General features: G+C 51.2%; 5 protein-coding genes across 5 annotated transcripts; 3 read left to right on the top strand and 2 right to left on the bottom strand.

Annotated features, from left to right (window-relative positions):
• Positions 1–1,594: 1,594 nt before the first annotated feature.
• LOC310919557 (feather beta keratin-like) lies at positions 1,595–2,606 on the bottom strand. The gene is made up of 2 exons (XM_083878958.1): positions 2,578–2,606; positions 1,595–2,387 (listed from the first exon to the last, which is right to left on the bottom strand). Exon 2 carries the CDS (start codon positions 2,365–2,367, stop codon positions 2,032–2,034), a length of 336 nt encoding a protein of 111 aa, XP_083735084.1. The 5' UTR covers positions 2,368–2,387; positions 2,578–2,606; the 3' UTR covers positions 1,595–2,031.
• A 2,606-nt stretch (positions 2,607–5,212) lies between these two features.
• On the top strand, positions 5,213–5,548 carry LOC310916309 (feather beta keratin-like; the record flags this gene model as incomplete). Its single annotated transcript, XM_083873752.1, has 1 exon — positions 5,213–5,548. One exon carries the CDS (start codon positions 5,213–5,215, stop codon positions 5,546–5,548), a length of 336 nt encoding a protein of 111 aa, XP_083729878.1.
• A 3,782-nt stretch (positions 5,549–9,330) lies between these two features.
• Positions 9,331–9,705, top strand: LOC310917439 (feather beta keratin-like; the record flags this gene model as incomplete). The annotated part of the gene is made up of 1 exon (XM_083875668.1): positions 9,331–9,705. The coding sequence occupies one exon, from the start codon at positions 9,331–9,333 to the stop codon at positions 9,703–9,705; it is 375 nt and encodes a 124-aa protein (XP_083731794.1).
• A 6,141-nt stretch (positions 9,706–15,846) lies between these two features.
• Positions 15,847–16,217, top strand: LOC310915854 (feather beta keratin-like; the record flags this gene model as incomplete). The annotated part of the gene is made up of 1 exon (XM_083873021.1): positions 15,847–16,217. One exon carries the CDS (start codon positions 15,847–15,849, stop codon positions 16,180–16,182), a length of 336 nt encoding a protein of 111 aa, XP_083729147.1. The 3' UTR covers positions 16,183–16,217.
• A 2,842-nt stretch (positions 16,218–19,059) lies between these two features.
• LOC310914568 (feather beta keratin-like) lies at positions 19,060–19,421 on the bottom strand (the record flags this gene model as incomplete). Its single annotated transcript, XM_083870808.1, has 1 exon — positions 19,060–19,421. One exon carries the CDS (start codon positions 19,419–19,421, stop codon positions 19,086–19,088), a length of 336 nt encoding a protein of 111 aa, XP_083726934.1. The 3' UTR covers positions 19,060–19,085.
• Between the last annotated feature and the right edge of the window lie 2,000 nt (positions 19,422–21,421).

Below are 21,421 nucleotides of genomic sequence, written 5' to 3'. Positions count from 1 at the left end.
GTGGTGATGAGCCCAGGACATGGAGGGGTTTTGGTCTCTGAGTGCACATGGCCAGGGCATGTCCAATTCTTCATCCACCAACACCCCAAGTCCTAATACTCGGGCATGCTCTCAATTAACCATTTAATATCCATTACTGAGATTGCCACGTGTCTGAGGGGACAGGAGTCGCAATGCCCAGCTCATTATTCAGGATGTTGAACAGAGTTGGCCCCACAGATCCAACTCCTGGGCTGCAATACTGGAGTTTCACCTCCAATTACTCTTTGGGCCACAGACCCTCAGCCTCTGGCTTCAGCCCCTGAGCTTCTCCTATGCCACTCACTGCACTCTCAGGGAAACTGGACTTGCTCAAGCTGCTCTTAGAGTGTAGAATGGGAAGGAGCCTCAAAGGCTTCACAAAAGGGTTGAGTTTAGCAGCAGGCACAGGTCCCTCCTCATGTCCAGGCTGAGTCACTGGCACAGAGCAGACACAGAGCTCAAGCACCATTTCCTCAAGGGAAATCCTCCAAGAGAATTGGCCTCAGCCATGGGCACTTGCCACAGCTCAAGACCCCAAAGGCTCAGCTCACTCCTCCCTTGCTGCTGCTCCCATTTTCATGAAGGAAATATTCTTCCTGAAAAGTTTGATGGAGCTCCAACACCGGTGAACTGCAGAAGAGCAACTGATATCATGCACATGGACTTGTGCAAAGCATTTCTTCCTGGGGCAGACAACATCCTCATCTCTGACCTGGAGGGATGTGGAGCTGATAGCTGGAACATCAACTGTGGGGTGGAAAATGGGAGGGATGGTCTCACTCAGAGCTGAGGTCAACAGCTCCATTGTCTGTGAGGAGAACAGGGATGAGTGGTGACCAACAGAGGCTCGTACTGGGACCATTATCACTTCCTATCTTTGTCAGGCACAGGGGACAGTGCAATTGAGTGTCCCCTCAGCAAGACTGGGAATGACATCAGGGTGAGCAGTGTTGTTGATTGTCTGGAGGGAAGGGATGGCATCCAGAGATTTCTTGACAGGCTAGGGATATGGGGTGGCATGGTGGTAATGAAGGTCAACAGAACCAAGTGTAAGATCCTAAATCTGAAATGGAGCAATCTCAGTAACGGATATTGGATGGGTAATGAGTCAGTTAAGAGTATCCCCAAAGAGAAGGACGTGGGGTGATGGTGGATGAAGGATTGGACATGTCCTGGACATGTAAACACACCAAACAAAAACTGTCCATGCCATGGGCTCCTTGCCACAGTGTGGGCAGCAGGTGAGGAGTGATTTCTGACCCTCTGCTCTGCTCTGCTCTGGTGAGACCAGAGTTCTGTGCTCAGCTCTGGGGGCTCAAGGGTAACGACCTGCTCGTGTGGGTCTGTATACGGGCTAAAGTGATAAGGAGGGACTGGAGCAAATGCTCTGTAGTCAATGTAAACACATGGCCCAGGAGGGCCTTGTGTCAGAGGCAGGGATAGATCTGCCTTAGTGTATCCAGATGCAGGGTAAAGGAAGTGAAGGGTTTATGAGATGCACTGGAAGACCAAAGCATGCCAGTGTGTGCCAGTGAAGGAAAAGGAGACAGCACAATGCTGCAATGCAAGAGAATTTTATTGAGACACAAAAACAGTGAGAGGTGATGAGTAGCAAAAGGAAGGGAACTGGTGGGAGGTGCAAGTAGAGCAACCATCAGCCAAGGTCCTTTGCTGGCAGAAGATTTGGCCAGAGCATCAAGGCCTTCCTGTTCCACAGTAGAAGGGACCTGACAGTGAAGGTTCCTGATGGTCTCTGTCCTGGGAGAAGGGATTTCCAACAGAGGGAGCTGAACAGAGCTGAAAGGGAATGGGAGAAGAGTAGCAGGAAGATGGGCCAGGTTTGCAGGCAGCCCAGGCTGGCCCCTTGGCAGCTGCCTTGCTTGGTGCCCTGAGCGCAGGAGCTGCAAGTGCTGAGCCCCTTTGAGAGCCTTGGCCCAGAGAGGCATCCTCAATGGCTGAGATGTGTTCCAGGGAGTGGGTGGTTGGTGTCAGGAGTGGTGCTGAGGGCCCTCAGCAGATGTAGCCGCCCCTTCTGCCGTAGCAGCCCAGGCCTCCCAGGCCATAGCCAAATCCACGGCCATAGCCAAGGCCGTAGCCAAAGCCACCAAATCCCCCAGAGATGGGCTGTCCCTGGGCACTGAGTTCAGTGCCCACGGCAGCCGAGGAGGTGGATCCGACGGCGGTGCTCTGGGGGAAGGAGGTCATGATGGGTCCTGGCAGGGTGACCAGCACAGGGGAAGGGTTGATGATGACACGGGAATCCTGGCATTGCAGGGCACAGGGCTCGTTGCAGCTGTTGGCCAGCGGGGTGGGTCCGCAGGGAGTGCAGAGGTTGTTGCAGGCCATGGGTGTGGTGTGGAGGGTCCCTGGAAGAGAGGGGGGTGAAGCAGGGCAGGTGTGTGGGGAGGGCAAGGGTTGGTGATGCAGGAGGGTGAGGGAATGTGGAGGCTGTTGTGGGTCTGTGGGGAGGTGTGAGGGCTGCTGAGGCTGTATGTGAGTGTGCTGGAAGAGGGGCCAGGGGTGCAGGGGCATCAGGGTCAGGGGTTTCAGACTCACCTGGTTGTTGGCACAGGAGAAGGAGAAGATGTGAGGAGAAGTGTGTGAGGGAGAGAGGCTCTGGGCCAGCTTTTATGCTGGTTGTGGAGGGGTGGGACAGCCTTGTCCCGTGGCCTTGGGGCATTTTTTAGGCAGCAGCTTATTCCAGGGCCAAGCTTGGTGAGTCATGAAGTGAGGAGTGTTTTCCTTCACAGAATTCTGCAATGTCACAACTGGTTCTTGAGTCCATGCCCAGCTTTAAAGTGAGATGTGGTATTTGGGCAGATTTGATTGCTGAATGTTTGTCAGGGAAGAATTAATAAACAACCAGAGCCCTGGAGAGGTGTGATATCATGAATGAGGTAATTTTGTGGGACTCGTGTGCTGAGGTTTGTGGGTGTCTTTTGAAGGTTGTGACCCTTTTCTGTGCCGCTGGATGTCCGTCAGTCCTTGTGTTGCACCCAGGAATGCTGAGGGAGCTGCTGACATCCTGGGGAGGTCACTCTGCAATACCTTGGAAATATTTTAGTGCGTAGGAGTGTTGCTACTGATGAAGGAGAGCTCATTGCCTTGTGTCTTGAATTGTATCAGGAGAGAGCATCTGGAAAAGTAGAAGCTAGTCTGGTTGAACTTGTTCTGGTGTCACGGTCCATTTGGATTTTTCGTCTTTACACAACATTGTACTCTGCCATTCAAAGTGTATTTATTAACCTCATTAAGAAATCCCTTAAACAAAGACCCAACCCAGCTTGATCCTTTTTCCCCCTGCTGGTCTGTGCTTTTCATGCCTTTATTCTGCATTCAAGCCATAAGGTTTCATATCTGATATCCTTTTAGTCTTAATATTTTGTTCCTGCTAGCAAAACCCAGTAATTACTAGTGGTTGGTCAGGCATAGACCTCTTCCCTCCTCTGTCATGTTGCAGGCATTCCTTTGTGGAATTCTGCAGCTTCATGTCCTTTTGAGGCCATGTCCATATGACCTTGGCTGCAGATTTTAGGTGTCTTAGAGGTTAAGAGCAGGTGTTGATGATGTGTGTCATGGCTGAAGACATGTCCAAAACCTTGGAGAGATGGGGTGTCATCAGTGAGGTGACCCCATGGCACTGGTGTGTGATGGTTTTGGAGTACATTGTGAAGAGGGGCCCCAAACCATCACAGGTTTGGATTGTCTGGCTTTGTAGGAGCACTGCTTGTGAGGAACTGCTCTTTCCATGATGTTTTCTCCATCCCCACTATGCTGCCAACATTCAGAGCCTCTCTATATTCCTAGCTTGACACTGTTGTACACCACAACAACACAAACTCTGAACTTCAGAACGCTGAAAATTACTTTTATTTTTGGGATGTGTCTCCCTTTTATACTATTCTGTACTATACAGACCAATTTGATTGGTGAAACAAAGACAAACTTCTTCAGTCACATTGGTCAGACTAGAGGGACATCAAGAAGAAGTTCCTTCTAGGAAAAGGAATGACAAACAAAATACAGTTTACAAAAACACTTCTCTTGTTTACAGAAAATTCCCTGGGAAAAGAATTTCAGAAAACCAAAACATCAAAGGCACGAACCAGGGCTACCCTAGCCTTTCCTGCTGGGTACGGGAATGCAATCCCTGTGATTTAAGATGGCCTCCCGTTCTCCCACAAAATCTTGTGTTCTATATCTATATATAGTCTTGTGAGCTATATCTATACCTCTCATCCCAGCTGAGAGCAGCAAGGTCACACTGTAGAGTCACAGTGCTGGGCTGTGACCAACGAATGGAAAGGAAAAACAGTGAAGGATAAGGAGAACAAGATGCATGAGGAGCACAATTCCCCATCTATTGATTAATCCACCCTTGAAACCCATGTTCCTGAGCTTTAGAAAGGTTGAGGGAGTGGACTGTCCTGGTCGCTGCCACTGGTAGGGCTCACCAATGGAACAAGGACATGGACATGGTTGACCAAGGAGACGGCAGGGGCATCATGACACTGACAGGACTGGGATATCCTCAAAATGAGGACAAGCTGAGAAAACTGGGAGCTCTTTCAGGCAGGGCACAAGAATGCAAATGGGAGATGATATTAATATGCCATGGTATGACCTCAGTGACAATACCCCAATTCTCCAAAGATTCAGCTGAGTCTTCTAAATGTTCTGACACACATCAAAAACAAGATAATGGTCATGAATTTTTGCAATTAAGATGTTCTGCTGAAGTCACATGGACACAGCATTAAAGGAAGTATATGGAATAGCAGAATTCCAGGAAGGAAAACACTCCCCACCTTATGACTCACCAAGCTGTGTCAGCCAAGAGCTGCTGCCTTAAAAATGCCCCGAGGCCATGGGACAAGACTGTCCCACCCCTCCACAACCAGCATAAAAGCCAGTCCAGAGCCCCTCACCCTCACACACTTCTCTGGACACATTCTCCTCCTGCTCCTGCGGACAACAAGGTGAGTCTCAAATCCCTGATCCTCCTGCCCCTGTACCTTGGCACCTCTGTTCCAGCATGCACAGCCCCAGCCTCAGCAGCCCTCACACATCCCCACAGACCCACAACAGCCACCACACTCCCTCACCCTCCTGCATCACTGCCCCTTGCCCTACCCTCATCCCCTGCCCTGCCTCACTCCCCTCTCTTCCAGGGACCCTCCACACCACACCCATGGCCTGCAACAACCTCTGCACTCCCTGCGGACCCACCCCGCTGGCCAACAGCTGCAACGAGCCCTGTGCCCTGCAATGCCAGGATTCCCGTGTCATCATCAACCCTTCCCCTGTGCTGGTCACCCTGCCAGGACCCATCATGACCTCCTTCCCCCAGAGCACCGCCGTCGGATCCACCTCCTCGGCTGCCGTGGGCACTGAACTCAGTGCCCAGGGACAGCCCATCTCTGGGGGATTTGGTGGCTTTGGCTACGGCCTTGGCTATGGCCGTGGATTTGGCTACGGCCTGGGAGGCCTGGGCTGCTACGGCAGAAGGGGCGGCTACATCTGCTGAGGGCCCTCAGCACCACTCCTGACACCACCAGCTCAGGGCTCTTGGAAGAGCTCCTGCAAGCAAAGCACCTCAGCTGGCAGTGGGCCTACATGCTCCTCACAGCAGATCCCTTCTTCTTCTTCTTTCTCCTGTCTCTTCATTCTTGTGCCTCAATAAAGTTTTCCTGCATCAATGACTGAGATGTCTCCTGTTCTTTTGTAGTTCCAGCTGTATCACATCCTCACCAAGCACATTGCATGCCTCATCAGGCCATTGGGGTATGCGCAATAACACCTTCCCTCACAAATATGTCAAAAGATCTAATAAGAAAGTCTGGCATAAGAAGCACAGGAGGGACACCTTCCAGAACCTGACACAAACCCATCACCTGACACGTCAAAGCCTTGGACACATCCATCCTCTCCTGGCTACAGCTCTGGTCATGTCACTCCATGTCCGCACACGCTTGGAAAACTGTCTTCCCCACCAGGACTCTTGAATCCCTTCATCAAAAAGAGTCGCAAAATCATCCACTTGGGCAGGAAATCTTGAGTGCAATTGCTTAAACTCCTCTGCTCAAACACGAGCATGGTTTCCAGGACCATGGACAGTTCAATGTTGTTGCCTTTCCCGGGACTGACAGCCCAACTCCTCTTTCACTCTACGGCCACACTCACAACAAAAGATTCTTGCCTTATTTAGCAATTACATTCCATCTCTTTTCCCTTTTGGTCTTGCCCTCTTGTCCTGCACATGTGCACTGCTGAGAACTGCCAGCCGTCCTCACATTCATTCTCTGCCATTAGAGATTTGCATGCATTGATGACACCCCCATGTCCAGCCTTGTCCCCTGGGAGTCCCAGCTCTCTCCGTTTCTCCTCTAGGAATGATCCACCAGCCCCTTTGGAACCTTGGTGGTCCTGAACTGATCTGGATTAACTAAAGTGACTTCATTTTCACAGTGGAAAGTCAAAGGCTGCCCACAACACCTCACCTGGGACCTCACCAGTGCTCAGAAGACACCAAGAGTCATCTCCTCCTGCTTCATCACAACACTTCTCCCCAGCCCTGATCTGGAGACTTGGGGCCCCTTTTCCCACAAGGATAAAGGGACACCTCCTGCCCTTCCTTCTAACCCAGAATCACAAAGGCTTTTTCAGAGAAGAAAACAATTATTCCAAATGTCACCCAGATTTTTTTTTCCTTCCTGGGATGACTCCTCCCAAGAAACAGCACTTGGCAGATGCCCTTGATGACCTCCAGCAGATGTCCAGAACCTGTCAAGTTTTCAGTGTTGGCTAAAAGGATCCAACTCCTGGTCTACAGCACTGGGGACTTGCTGTCATCTGGACTTTGGCTACTGACCATAAACCTCTGGACCCAGCCCTTCAGACCTTTCTCAGTCTACTATGCTGGGCACAGACACCACCTAGACTTGCCTGGGTTGTTTTGGAGGATGATGCAATGCCCACCTCCCACAACCCTGGCTGTTGGGAAAGATGAAAGTTTGACAAGAAAATTTCACAGATACGTATGCTTGGCAGAAAGCTCTTTGAATGTGGAACCCGAGAGCGGAATAGAGATGGAAGAAAGTTTTGATATAGAAGAATAAAATATGTCTAAATTAAGAATTGCTGAGCCAGTAGTTACCGGACAACTAAGAAAGAAAAGGTTAAGTGGAGCTGCAAGGAGGTTTTAGGGCTAGAGCAAAGGCTTTGTTGACCACAAACAAAGAAGATGTTTTTACCAAGCAGAAATACATCTTAGGAAAAGCAGAAGATACCATAGACAAACAAACATGCCAATGTAGAAAGTAGAAAAAAGGTCTAAGAATTTTCCACTGCAAGAAAGCAGAAAAACAACTTTAAGCTTAAACTGTAGCATAATATGATCATGATAGTAGTTATGATAGGCTATAGGTAAATGGGAAAGGTATTGTGTATGATGCTGATTGGTTGTTATGTATTAAGATACTCAGCAAAGAAAAATAGATAATGTATTGTAACCAGAAATAACTTGGCTTCAGACTTGCCTATAAGCTTTAGCTGGCCGCTTTAGGCGTGGCTGTGTCAGACCTACAACCTATTATGAATGGAATACCTTCTGTAAGAATTCTGCTACAATAAACAACATTCAGAAAAGCTGCCTGTCGTCCCACATCTCTCAGGTCAGGCTCCTACACCTGGGCAACCTCCAAATGGTCATTCAGACAATCACAACTGGTTCCACCCCTTCACACTCAGCCGAAGCAAAGAACCAAACTATCAAAACCTTTGAAGCAAGAGTGTCACTCAAGCACCCCTGAGAATATCCAAATGGAAAGGTGAGGTCTGATGTCAGGCTTTGCCAACTGGGATAAATACATGGAGAGGTGGAAGGCAATGGAAGATGTAACACCTCCTCCTTGCCAGAGCTGTAAGGCCCAGACCAGCCTATCAGAACTATGAGAAACTGGGGGCAATTTTTCAGAAGGCACCCACAAACCACAGCACACAAGGGCCGTAGGGTGACCACAATGATGACAACTCACTTCTTCAAAGCTTGGGTCACGTCTTCAGCCCTTCCTGACATGAATCATCAACAGAAAAAATTGACCTCTTAGTACTTGCAATTAAAAGTTACCACCTCAGATGGGCCTCGGGAGTAGGATATGGAATTGCACAATTCTACAATGACACGCACCCACCTTGTCAGGGAATGACACTGGAGCTCACTGCTTGTCCATTAGTAATTACTAGTTATTTGCTTACAGGAACACAATGTTAACACATGTAGGTTATAAGTTATGAAACTTGTGGCTTGAATGTGGAATGAGTGAATAGATGTCACAGACAGACTGAAAAAAATGGATCAGGCCCAGATTGTTGGTTTTTTACTGGATTTCTTAACAATGTCAAAGAATACAGTTTAAATGGCAGAGTACACTGCCATGTAAATTTGAGAAATCCAAGTGGGCCGTAACACTAGAACAAGTTCAGCCTGAACAGACTCTCATTTTAAATGTCCTCTCTCTCGATCCCATTCAAGACACAAGGCCAAGAAGCCTCATTCATCCATCAGGAAGAGCTCAAAAGCACTGAGACCTTTCCAAGTTATTGCAGAGTGACCTCCCCAGGATATCAACAGCCCCCTCAGCATTCCTGGGTGCAACACAATGACTGATGGACATCCAGCGGCAAGAACGGTGTCCAAGTCTTCACAAGGTGCCCACAAACCACAGAACACGAGTAAGACAAAATTGCATCACTGGTGACATTGCAAATCTCTTGGGCTCTGGTTGTTCATTCATCCCTCCCTGGCACACATTCAACAATCAAATCCACCCAAACACCATATTATTAAAGCTTCTGCCAAGGTCAGAGGGACACAGCATCAAGAGAAGGTCATGGAACTAAAGAATTGCATGGAGGAAAACACTCCTCACCGCATGACTCACCAAGCTGGGCCAGCAAGAGCTGCTGCCTAAAAAAATGGCCCAAGGCTATGGGACAAGGCTGTCCCACCCCTCCACGACCAGCATAAAAGCTGGCCCAGAGCCTCTCTCCCTCACACACTTCTCCTGACTCCCTCTCCTGCTCTTGCTGACAACCAGGTGAGCCTCAAACCCCTGACCCTCCTATTCCAGCACCCCTGGCCCTTCTCTTCCAGCATGCTCAGCCCCAGCCTCAGCAACCCTCACACCTCCCCACAGACCCACAACAGCCTCCACACTCCCTCAACCTCCTAACACTTCATCCCTCACACTCCCACACCACTGCCCTGCCTCACTCCCCTCTCTTCCAGGGACCCTCCACACCACACCCATGGCCTGCAACAGCATCTGCACTCCCTGCGGACCCACCCCGCTGGCCAACAGCTGCAACGAGCCCTGTGCCCTGCAATGCCAGGATTCCCGTGTCATCATCAACCCTTCCCCTGTGCTGGTCACCCTGCCAGGACCCATCATGACCTCCTTCCCCCAGAGCACCGCCGTCGGATCCACCTCCTCGGCTGCTGTGGGCACTGAACTCAGTGCCCAGGGACAGCCCATCTCTGGGGGATTTGGTGGCTTTGGCTACGGCCTTGGCTATGGCCGTGGATTTGGTGGCTTTGGCTACGGCCTTGGCTATGGCCGTGGATTTGGCTACGGCCTGGGAGGCCTGGGCTGCTACGGCAGAAGGGGCGGCTACATCTGCTGAGGGCCCTCAGCACCACTCCTGACACCACCAATGAGCTCAGGCCTCTGCCAACAGCTCCTGCAGGCAAATCACCTCGGTTGATGCTTGCCTTACTTGCATCTCACACTGGATTCCTTCTACTTCTTTCTCCTGTCTTAATCTTTTTTCCCCTCAATAAAGTTTTCCTGCAACAAAGTCTGAGGTGCCTCCTCATCTTTTTGAATTCCAATGGTTTCACATCCTCACCCAGCAAAATGCCAGACAGGCCATTGGTGTGGATGGATGGAAAAGAATTCCTCTCTTAGGACAGATGTCACCACCAGTAATAACCAAGATGGGCACTGTAAGTAGGGGAGGGGGGCGCACCTTCCAGAACATGACACAGACCTAAGACCCACTTCCTCAAAGGTCTTTACACCTTCATGTCCTCCTGCTCATGGCTCTGGCAGAATCTCTCTGTGCCAGCTTGGAAACTCTCTTCCCAGCAGGACTCTTGAACCCACCCAGCAAACAGGAGGAACAACATCATCCATTTGGGCAGGAACTCTGGAATACAAGTGCTTCATTTCCCTCTGCTCAAGCACAGTCAGCAAGGCAGCATTTCCAGGACCATGGCCAGCTCAGTTTTGGTTCTCCCAGCAGCCAGATTCCACCAGCTTTTCCACTCTGTGACCACTCTCACATTCAAAAAATCTTGGCTTCTTCACCCATGAAATTCCATCTTTCTCTTCTGACCTTCCCCCTTTTCCTTCATGTGCGAGTGCTGCTGAGAACAGCTGGGCTCCCTCAACTTAATTTCCTGCCATCAGGGATCTGGGGACCCTGATGCCACCCCTATATCCAGCCTTGTCTCCTGGGAGTCCCAGCGCTCTCTGCCCTCTAGGAAAGATTCTCCTGCTCCTTCAGTTTCCTGGTCACCCTGATCTGGTCTTGTTTCACTAAGCTCTTGTGCTTCTTCCTCTGGACAGCCCAGAACTGCCCACACCACCCCACATGGGACCCCACCAGTGTTCTAAAGAGAGAAAAGGCCTCTTCTCCTGACTTCATGGCAAGAACTGTCAAGTCTATCTTGGGTGATGGTGATGCTTTCTCAAGAAAGGAAAGGATTGAGACAAGGATATCATTCTTCCCCTGTACTAAGCACTGGTGAGGCCACACCTTGAGTGCTGTGTCCAGCTCTGGCCCCTCAGTTTAGGAAGGACGTTGAGATGCTTGAATGTGTCCAGAGGAGGCAACAAGGCTGGTGAGGGGCTGGGAACACAAACCCTGTGAGAAACGACTGAGGGACCTGGGGTTGTTTAGCCTGGAGAAAAGGAGACTCAGAGGTGACCTTATCACTCCCTACAACTTCCTGAAAGGTGGCTGTAGTCAAGTGGGGGTTGGTATCTTTCAACAGGCAGCACTGACAGAACAAGAGGACTCAGTCTTAAACTGCACCAAGGGAAATTTAGGTTAGATATTAGGAAAAAGTTTTTTATTGAAAGAGTGATAAAGTACTGGAATTGTCTGCCCAGGGAGGTGGTGGAGTCACCAGCCCCAGATGCGTTTAGAAAAAGACTGGATGTGGCACTTGGTGTCATGGTTTGATTGAGGTGTTAGGTCATGGGTTAGATTCGATGATCTTGAAGATCTTTTCCAACCTACACATTCTGTGATTCTGTGAGATTTTGTTGTCTCCTTGTTCTCCACCAGCACCACAGAGTCATGCTCAGCAAAGCTGCTTTGCAGCCTCAGCCCACAGCATGAGCTGGGGCTCACTGCTCTTCCTGCCTGGATGCAGAACTTCATGTTTCCCTTGCTCGAAGTTCAGGAAGTTCCTTTAACCCTCATTCTCCAGGTCCCTCTGACTGATGGCACAACCACCTGGTGCCTCAATCACCTCATCATCTGCCAGCTTGCTGAGGGGACAACAGCCCCACTGCCCACATCTTTGTTGAGGAGGTTGAACAGGGTTGTCCCCCCGATCCAACTCTTCACCTACTTCCCTTGAGACTTGTCTGCATTTGCACTTTGGGCCACTGATCCCCAGCCTCTGGGCACAGCCCCCAACCACTCTCAGGCCACTCACTGCCCTCTCAGGCAACCTGGACCTGCTCAGCTGCTCTGGGAGTAGGGAATGAGAAGGAGCCTCAAAGTTTTCACCTTTGAGGTGAGTTCAGCAGCAGCCACAGCTCCCTCCTCGTGCCCAGGCTGAGTAACTGGGACAGAGCAGACACAGAGCTCAAGCACCATTTCCTCAAGGGAAATCCTCCAAGAGAATTGGCCTCAGCTCTGGGCACTTGCCACAACTCAAGACCTCAAAGCCCTGGCTCACCCGTCCCCTGCTGCCACTCCCAACTGGCCCCTTGTCCCTTGCACAGGTGCCACCAACACACATGGAATCCATTTCCATTCAGCTGGAAAAAGTCCCTTGACATTGACTAAAACTGTTAATGCAGGACTACAAAATCCACTGCTAAAAGATCACATCTTAGAAACATTTTTGTTGCAAAAGATCTAAAATTTCAGTACAAAGTCTAACCATTCCCTCAGCATTACCAAGGCCACCACTAATCCATGTCCCCAGGTGATACATCTACAGGGATACTAAATCCCTGCAGGGATGATGACTCCACTATTACCCTGTGCAGTCTGTGACAGGAATAACAACCCTCACCATGAAGGAAGCTTCCTTAATATCCGACCTAAACTTAAACTGAAGACACTTTTACTCTGGATTCCTGATCTTCTGTGTGCAGTGAAAGGGAAGCAGCATTTACACCCAGTTTATTACGAGTCCATTCAGAAAAGACATCTGAAACAGTGATGCAGGAAAAATTTTATTGCAACAAAATAATGGAAAAGCAGGAGCATCCAGTGGAAGGGAATTGGGCTGAGATGCAAGTAGAGCTACCATCAGCCAAAGTCCTTGACTTGCAGTAGGTTTGGCCAGAGCACTGAGGCCTTCCTGGCCCACAGTGAGAGCAGCCCACTAGAGATGCCTGATGGTCTCTGGACTGGAAGAAGGGGTCTGGAGCAGAGGAGACTGGACAGAGCCAAAGGGGAGAGCAGAGAGCAGGAACCAGGGAAAAGGAGAAGAGGAGAAGGCAGATGGGCCATGTTTGCAGGCAGCCCAGGCTGGGCCCTTGGCTGCTGCCTTGCTTGGTGCCCTGAGCGCAGGAGCTGCAAGTGCTGAGCCCCTTTGAGAGCCTTGGCCCAGAGAGGCGTCCTCAATGGCTGAGAGGTGTTCCAGGGAGTGGGTGGTTGGTGTCAGGAGTGGTGCTGAGGGCCCTCAGCAGATGTAGCCGCCCCTTCTGCCATAGCAGCCCAGGCCTCCCAGGCCGTAGCCAAATCCACGGCCATAGCCAAGGCCGTAGCCAAAGCCACCAAATCCCCCAGAGATGGGCTGTCCCTGGGCACTGAGTTCAGTGCCCACAGCAGCCGAGGAGGTGGATCCGACGGCGGTGCTCTGGGGGAAGGAGGTCATGATGGGTCCTGGCAGGGTGACCAGCACAGGGGAAGGGTTGATGATGACACGGGAATCCTGGCATTGCAGGGCACAGGGCTCGTTGCAGCTGTTGGCCAGCGGAGTGGGTCCGCAGGGAGTGCAGAGATTGTTGCAGGCCATGGCTGTGGTGTGGAGAGTCCCTGGAAGAGAGGGGGATGAGGCAGGGCAGGGGAGTGGGAGTGTGAGAGGTGAAGTGTTAGGAGGCTGCGGGAGTGTGGAGGCTGTTGTGGGTCTGTGAGGAGGGGTGTGGGTTACTGAGGCTGTGTAGGAGCATGCTGGCAGAGAGGGGTCAGGGGTGCAGGGGCAGCAGGGTCAGGGGTTTGAGGCTCACCTGGTTCTCAGCAGCAGGAGAAGATCTAAGGAGAAGTGTGTTGGAGAGAGGTTTTGGGCTGGCTTTTATGCTGGTTGTGGAGGGGCGGGACAGCCTTGTCCCATGGCCTTGGGGCATTTTTTACGCCACAGCTCTTGACTGGCCCAGCCTGGTGATTCATGAGGTGGGGTGTGTTTTCCTTCCTGCAATTCTGCAATTCCATGTCCTTTCCATGAGGCCGTGTTCATCTGAACTTGGTAGAACCTCCTGGTTGTGACAGTTGGTGACCAATGTCTTGTTGTTGGTGGCCTGTGTCAGGACACACAGAAGATTCAATTACAGTTTTGGAGAACTGGAAAGTCAACACCAAGGTCATACCACAGCATATTCAACGCATGTCCCATTTGCATTCTTGTCTCCTGTCTGAACAAAATTCCAGGTCCCTTGTCTCCTCTCCTTTTAAGGGTGCTCCTGTACCGGCAGTGTCATGGTCTCCCTGAGTTGCTCTTGATCAACCATGTCCTCATTCCACAGTGGAACCCCACCAGTTGTGGGCAAAAGGATGGACACTGCCCTCAACCCACTTATATTTTGTTTCCTAATCCTGTCCTGGTAACTGCTAGAGTTTTTCACAGCTAAGGGTACACAGCCAAAAGGTGGATTAATCAAGGCTGAGGAATTGTTCTCCTCACATGTCTTGTTCTCCTTATCCTTCACCATTTTTCCTTTCCATGTGTCAGGCAGAACCCAGCACTGTGACCCCACAGTGTGACCTTGCTGGGCCCAGATGAGACAAGCTATGGACGAACCAACACAACCCTTGGGGCAGCATGGGATCCTCCCTAAACAATAGGATTGCTTTCCCATTCACAACGGGAAGGGTCTCGTATATAAAAACTCCTGGAGAGACCTCAACATGCTGGGGATGGAAACAACGTGATGAAAGGAGCAGACCCTCACAAGCAGTGCTCCTGCAAAGTCCAGACCAGCCTGACGGGGCCACAATGGTTTGGGGCCCCTCTTCCCAATGCACCCACGAATGACAGAACATGAGTGCCCCAGGGTGACCTCACTGATGACACCCAACCTCTCCAGAGCTTTGGTCACGTCTTCAGCTTGCCCCGACAAGGCTATCAGCACCTTCCTTTAACCTCTAATACTTGCATTTAAATATTGCCATCAAAGTCAGATAGAAAAGAACTCAAGAAAATGGCTTGGAATTGCAGAATTTTACAAAGGAATGCTACCAACACATCATAGGAGGGAGGAGGACCTCACTGATCATCCATTAGTAACAATTAGTTTTTGCTAACAGGAACAAAATATTAAGACTTAGAGGTTTAAAATTACGAAACCTTGTGGCTTAAATGCGGAATAAGAGAATTAATGTCACAGACCAGCCTGGGCAAACACAGGCTTGTTGTTTGTCTATAAGATTCATGAATGAGGTCGAGGAATATGCTTTAAATTACAGTGTATGCTGTCCTGTAGATTGCAAAAATACAAATTGACCTGAAAAATGGAACAAGTTCAGCCTGAACAGCCTCTGCTTTGCAGGATCCTCTCTCTTGATCCCACTCAAACACAAGGCCATGAGCTCTCTTTCATCCATCAGGAAGCACTCAAAGGAACAAGGACCTTGTCAAGTTATTCCACAGTGACCTCCCCAGGACGTCAGCAGCTCCCTCAGCATTCCTGGGTGCCACAAAATGACTGAAGGATATCCAGCAGCACAGAAAAGAGGCTCAGTCATCACAAGGCACCCACAAACCACAGCACACAGGTGCCACAAAATGACCTCACTGATGACATTGCAAATCTCCAGGGCACTGGTTGTTTATTCATTCCTCCTTGACACATATTGACAGATCACACCCTCCCAAATACCAACCCTCACTCTAAAGCTGCCGCCAAAGTCAGATGGACGTGGATTGCAGAGTGGGATATGGAATTGCAGAACTACATGAATGAAACTACTCTCCACCTCATGAATCACCAGGCTGGCCCATCCAAGACCTGCTGCCTGAAAAATGCCCCAAGGCCATGGGACAAGGCTGTCCCACCCCTCCACAACCAGCATAAAAGCCGGCCCAGCATCACACTCCTTCACACACTTCTCCTCAGACCTTCTCCTCCAGCTCCTACCGACAACAAGGTGAGCCTCAAATCCCTGACCCTCCTGCTCCTGCACCCCTGGCCCCTCTCTGCAAGCACGCTCAGAACTAGCCTTAGCAGCCCACACCCCTCCCCACAGACCCACAACAGCCTCCACACTCCCTCACCCTCTGCATCACCGCTCCTTGCACCTCCAAGCCCCTGCCCTCCCTCACCCCCCTCTCTTCCAGGGACCCTCCACACCACACCCATGGCCTGCAACAACCTCTGCACTCCCTGCGGACCCACCCCGCTGGCCAACAGCTGCAACGAGCCCTGTGCCCTGCAATGCCAGGATTCCCGTGTCATCATCAACCCTTCCCCTGTGCTGGTCACCCTGCCAGGACCCATCATGACCTCCTTCCCCCAGAGCACCGCCGTCGGATCCACCTCCTCGGCTGCCGTGGGCACTGAACTCAGTGCCCAGGGACAGCCCATCTCTGGGGGATTTGGTGGCTTTGGCTACGGCCTTGGCTATGGCCGTGGATTTGGCTACGGCCTGGGAGGCCTGGGCTGCTACGGCAGAAGGGGCGGCTACATCTGCTGAGGGCCCTCAGCACCACTCCTGACACCAACCACCCACTCCCTGGAACACCTCTCAGCCATTGAGGACGCTCCTCTGGGCCAAGGCTCTCAAAGGGGCTCAGCACTTGCAGCTCCTGCGCTCAGGGCACCAAGCAAGGCAGCAACCAAGGGCCCAGCCTGGGCTGCCTGTAAGCATGGCCCATCCATCTCCTCGTCATTTCCCACTCCCTTCTCTCCATCACCACTTCAACCCTGTGCAGCTCCCTCTGCTGCAAACCACTTGTCCCAAGCCAGACACAACCAGACACCTCTGCTTGGTAACTCCAGCTGCAGAGCAGGAAGGCCTTGATGCTCTGGCCAAACCTCCTCCGAGGAAGGGGCCTTGGCTGGTGGTCACTGTCCTTGCACCTCAGTTCAGCTGCTTTCCACTGGCTGCTCCTGAGTTTTCATTCTTCTACCTCAATAAAATTTTCTTGCATCACAACCTCAGATGACTCCTTCTTACTTTTCCCAAGCTTCTTCCAGTCTCACTCAGCACTAAGGCAGGGTTGTTGAGACCACTGGGGTGGGGGATAAAGAGTGCCAGGACCACTCTTGGTTGTGATTTCTGCACTTCTGCTAGTCACTGCCACACTTTGCTCTTCCAGTGCATTATCACACAAACCCTTCAGGTATTGATTGAAACACAAACCTGGATACACTAGTACAGATCTATCCTTGCCTCTGGCACAAGCTCTTTACTGTTGGTGTGTTCAAATTTTCTGGACATCAGCTGCTTCTGCCCGTCATTGTCTTCCAGGGCTGTCTCCAGCTCTGGTTCAGCAGGTCCATGTCTTCCTTGGTGTCAGGTCCCAGAGCTGAACACACATCTCCAGTCCCAGCAGGGTAGAGCAGTGGAGCAGAATTCCCCCCTCACCTGCTGCCCCACACTGTGGGGATGAGCCCAGGACACAGCGGGGTTTGTGTTTGGTGCATTCCCATTGCGGGGCATGTCCAGTACTTCATCCACCACCAGCCCAAGGGCTCCTCCTTGGGCTCAATCCCCTCCTCACCCAGCCTTTATCCTGCATGTTTGGGATTGCCCCAATGCAGGTGCAGCAGATTCTGCCTCTGTGTTCTGCTCTGATGATATTGGAGATCTCTGTTAATCTCTGCATTCCTGGGAATAAGACAAGACTCTGGTGGAGGATAACCAGAGCATGGCCTCAAGGATGATGGGGGCTGAAGGTTTGGGACAGCCATTACCCGTGACATTGGGGCTTTTTTTCAGGCCAGCTGCTCTTGCCTGGGACAGAGTGGTGAGTTATGGTCTTGGGAAGGTTTTGGTTTGCCACAGGTCTGTAATTCCATATCCCGCTCTCGAGGCTATGCCCGTTTTACCTTGGCAGCAGCTTTGAGGAGTTGGTGTTCATCCCAACATGGATGAGGGAAGAGCTGCCAGCTGGACTTGTGCAAGCCCTTTGTTCCTGTGGCAGACAACATCCTTGTCTCTAAACTGGAGAGATGTGGATGTTGGTTGGACCATTTGGTGGATAAGGAATGGGCAGGATGGTCTCACTCCAAATGTTTTGGCCAATTTCTCTGTGTGGAGAATGGGGAAGAGTGGTGACCATTGGAGACCCACATTAGGACTATTATAATTTTGCCTCATTGTCAGAAATCTGGGCACTGGGCTTTAGTGGAATGATCAGCAAAACAAGGGTGCACTCAGAGCTGACAAGTAGTGTGGGTGGTTGTGTGGAGGGAAGGCATGGCATCCAGAGGGGCTGGAACAGGTTGGGGATGTGGGATATTGTCAATCTGACGAAGCTGAACAAGACCAAGTGCAAGGTCCTGCATCTGGTTTGGAGCAATGCCAAACATGGCTGTAGAGTGGGCGAGGAGTGGATTGAGAACAGCCGAGAGGAGAAAGGCTTGGGGTGTGGGTGGATGAAGAAGGGGCCATGCCCTGCCACGTGAATGAGCTGAGCAGAAATTCCCCGTGTCCTGGGCTCCTGCCCATGGCATGGGCAGAAGGTGAGAGGGGGATTCTGCCCGTCTGCTCTGGTCAGGGTAGATTGGAGTTGTGTGTCCAACTTCTGGGACCTGGAAATAAGGGAGACATGAAGCAGCTCGAGAGGATCTGAAAATGGGCCTGGAAGATGATGAGGGTCTGGAGCAACTGATGTCCAGCCAAAATGGATACACCTCCCATGATACACCTCTGGCACCTCTTGTGCCAGAATCAAGAGTAGACCTGCATTAGTGTATCCAGGCCTGTTATTAAGCAACTGAGGTTCTTCTCTGTGATGCCCACAAAGTGTGCCAGTGGGTCCTGGTGGGTAGTGGAACTGCAGAAGCAATTCCAAGAGAGGTGTTGGTGCCATTTGCAGCCTCCACAAATTGCTTGTGGACACATGGATTTGTACCAAGTGTAGTTGGCACATCTTTGTCAGAAAGAAGTTGAAAGAGACATGTCAGGTTGCAAGGCAAGGGAATTTTATTGAGGCAAAAGAAGAGTGAGAGTCTAGAGGAGCCACTGGAAGGGAACTGGTCTGAGGTGGAAGTCGGACGACCCTCAGGCAAGGTCCTTTGCTTGCAGTAGGTTTGGCCAGATCATCAAGGCCTTCCTGCTCCACAGTGAGAGCACCTCAGCAGAGGTGCCCGATGGTCTCTGGACTGGAAGAAGGGGTCTGGAGCAGAGGAGACTGGACAGAGCCAAAGGGGCAATGCAGAGAAGGGAGTGGGAGAAGAGCAGCAGGAAGATGGGCCATGTTTGCAGGCAGCCCAGGCTGGCCCCTTGGCAGCTGCCTTGCTTGGTGCCCTGAGCGCAGGAGCTGCAAGTGCTGAGCCCCTTTGAGAGCCTTGGCCCAGAGGGGCGTCCTCAATGGCTGAGAGGTGTTCCAGGGAGTGGGTGGTTGGTGTCAGGAGTGGTGCTGAGGGCCCTCAGCAGATGTAGCCGCCCCTTCTGCCGTAGCAGCCCAGGCCTCCCAGGCCGTAGCCAAATCCACGGCCATAGCCAAGGCCGTAGCCAAAGCCACCAAATCCCCCAGAGATGGGCTGTCCCTGGGCACTGAGTTCAGTGCCCACAGCAGCCGAGGAGGTGGATCCGACGGCGGTGCTCTGGGGGAAGGAGGTCATGATGGGTCCTGGCAGGGTGACCAGCACAGGGGAAGGGTTGATGATGACACGGGAATCCTGGCATTGCAGGGCACAGGGCTCGTTGCAGCTGTTGGCCAGCGGGGTGGGTCCGCAGGGAGTGCAGATGTTGTTGCAGGCCATGGGTGTGGTGTGGAGGGTCCCTGGAAGAGAGGGGAGTGAGGCAGGGCAGGGGCTTGGAGAGGGCAAGGGGTGGTGATGCAGGAGGCTGAGGGAATGTGGAGGCTGTTGTGGGTCTGTGGGGATGTGTGAGGGCTGCTGAGGCTGGGGCTGAGCATGCTGGAAGAGAAGGGCCAGGAGTGCAGGAATAGGAGGGTCAGGGGTTTGAGGCTCACCTTGTTTTCAGCAGGAGTAGAAGGTGTCAGAAGTGTGTGAGGGAGAGAGGCTATGGCCCAGCTTTTATGCTGGTTCTGGCAGGGTGGGACAGCTTTGTCCCATGGCCTTGGGCCATTTTCAGGCACAGCTCTTGCTGCCTCATCTTGGTGATTCATGACGTGTGGGAGTGTTTTCTTTCCTGCATCTCTTCAATTGCACATCCTTCCTTTGGGGCAGTGTCCATCTGACCTTGGCGGCTCATCTTATTGGAGAGAATTAGTGACCATGATCCTGTTGGTGATTGTACGTATCAGGACATGTAGAAGATTCAACCAAATCTTTGGAGAACTGGGAGGTCATCACTGAAGTCATTCCATGGGAAATTGACAACACGTCCCGTGTACATCCTTGCCTTCTGCCTGAAAGATCTCCCAGCTCTCTCAGCTTCTCGTTTTAAGGATGTTGCTGTTCCATCATTTTCATAGTCTCTTCTGCTGCTCTTGGTCAACCATGTCCATTTCCTTTATCCACTGGTGGATCCCCGCCAGTGGTGAGTGAAAGGATGGATGCTGCCATCAAACCACTTGTATTTCTTTTCTAATCCTTTCCTGGTAACTGCGGGAGTTTTTTGCAGCAAAGAGTACACAGCCCAAGAGTGGACTAATCAGTGGTTTAGGAATTGTTTTCCTCAAATGCCTTGTCCTCCTTATCCTTCACCATTTTTCTTTTCCGTGCCTCAGGCAGAGCCCATCACTGTGACCCCACAGTGTGACCTTGCTGGGCATGGAGTAGCAAAATTCAAAAAATATGCACCCCACCATTACAGAGGTGAGAAGAAGAGCTCATTGACCTTCCTCTATTATTTACTGGCTTTTCCTAACAGAAACACACAATTAAGATTATAAGAAAAAAGTTATGATACCTGATGGCCTGAATGCAGATAATGGAAATTGACATCACAGACCAGCCATGGCAAGTAACAGATTGGACAAATTGTTGGTATTAGATTTCTGAATGAGGTGTAGAAATACACTTTATATGACAGTGTATGCTGTTATATAAATGTAGGAAATCCAAATAAACCAGAACACTGAAACAAGTTCAGCCTGAACAGACTCCCATTTCCCAGATCCTCTCTCTTGATTCCATTCAAGACACAAGGCCATGAGCTCTCCTTCATCCAAGCACTGAGACCTTTAAAAGTTATTGCAGAGTGACCTCCCCAGGACATCAGCAGCTCCCTCAGCATTTCTGGGTGTGGTGCAATGACTGATGGACATCCAGTGGCACAGAAGAGGAGCTCAGTCTTCACAAGGCACCCACAAACCACAGCACACGAGTGCCACAAAATGACCGCACTGATGACATTGCAAATCTCCAGGGCTCTGGTTGTTTATTCATTCCTCCCTGACACACAACTGGCAATGAAATTCTCCCAAATACCAACTCATGAAAATTGCTGCCAAGGTCAGCTGGGCACAGACTCCAGAATAGAACATGGAATTGCAGAACTACATGAATGACACCAGTCCCCACCTCATGACCTCATGCTAGGCTGGGCCAGGCATAAGCTGCTGCCTAAAAAATGCCCCCAGGCCATGGGACAAGGCTGTCCCACCCCTCCACGACCAGCATAAAAGCTGGCCCAGAGCCTCTGTCCCTCATACACTTCTCCTGACACTGTTGACTCCTGCTCCTGTCAACAGCCAGGTGAGCCTCAAATTCCTGACCCTCCTGCCCCTGCACTCCTGGCCCCTCTCTGCCAGCATGCTCAGCCCCAGCCTCAGCAGCCCTCACATCTCCCCACA

This window comes from Zosterops lateralis (genome assembly GCF_965231275.1).
Source record: "Zosterops lateralis genome assembly, chromosome: 1".
In the NCBI taxonomy this organism is placed as follows: Eukaryota; Metazoa; Chordata; class Aves; order Passeriformes; family Zosteropidae; genus Zosterops; species Zosterops lateralis.
The sequence above is the reverse complement of the archived record's forward strand: the minus strand, read 5'-3'. Positions and strand labels throughout refer to the sequence as shown.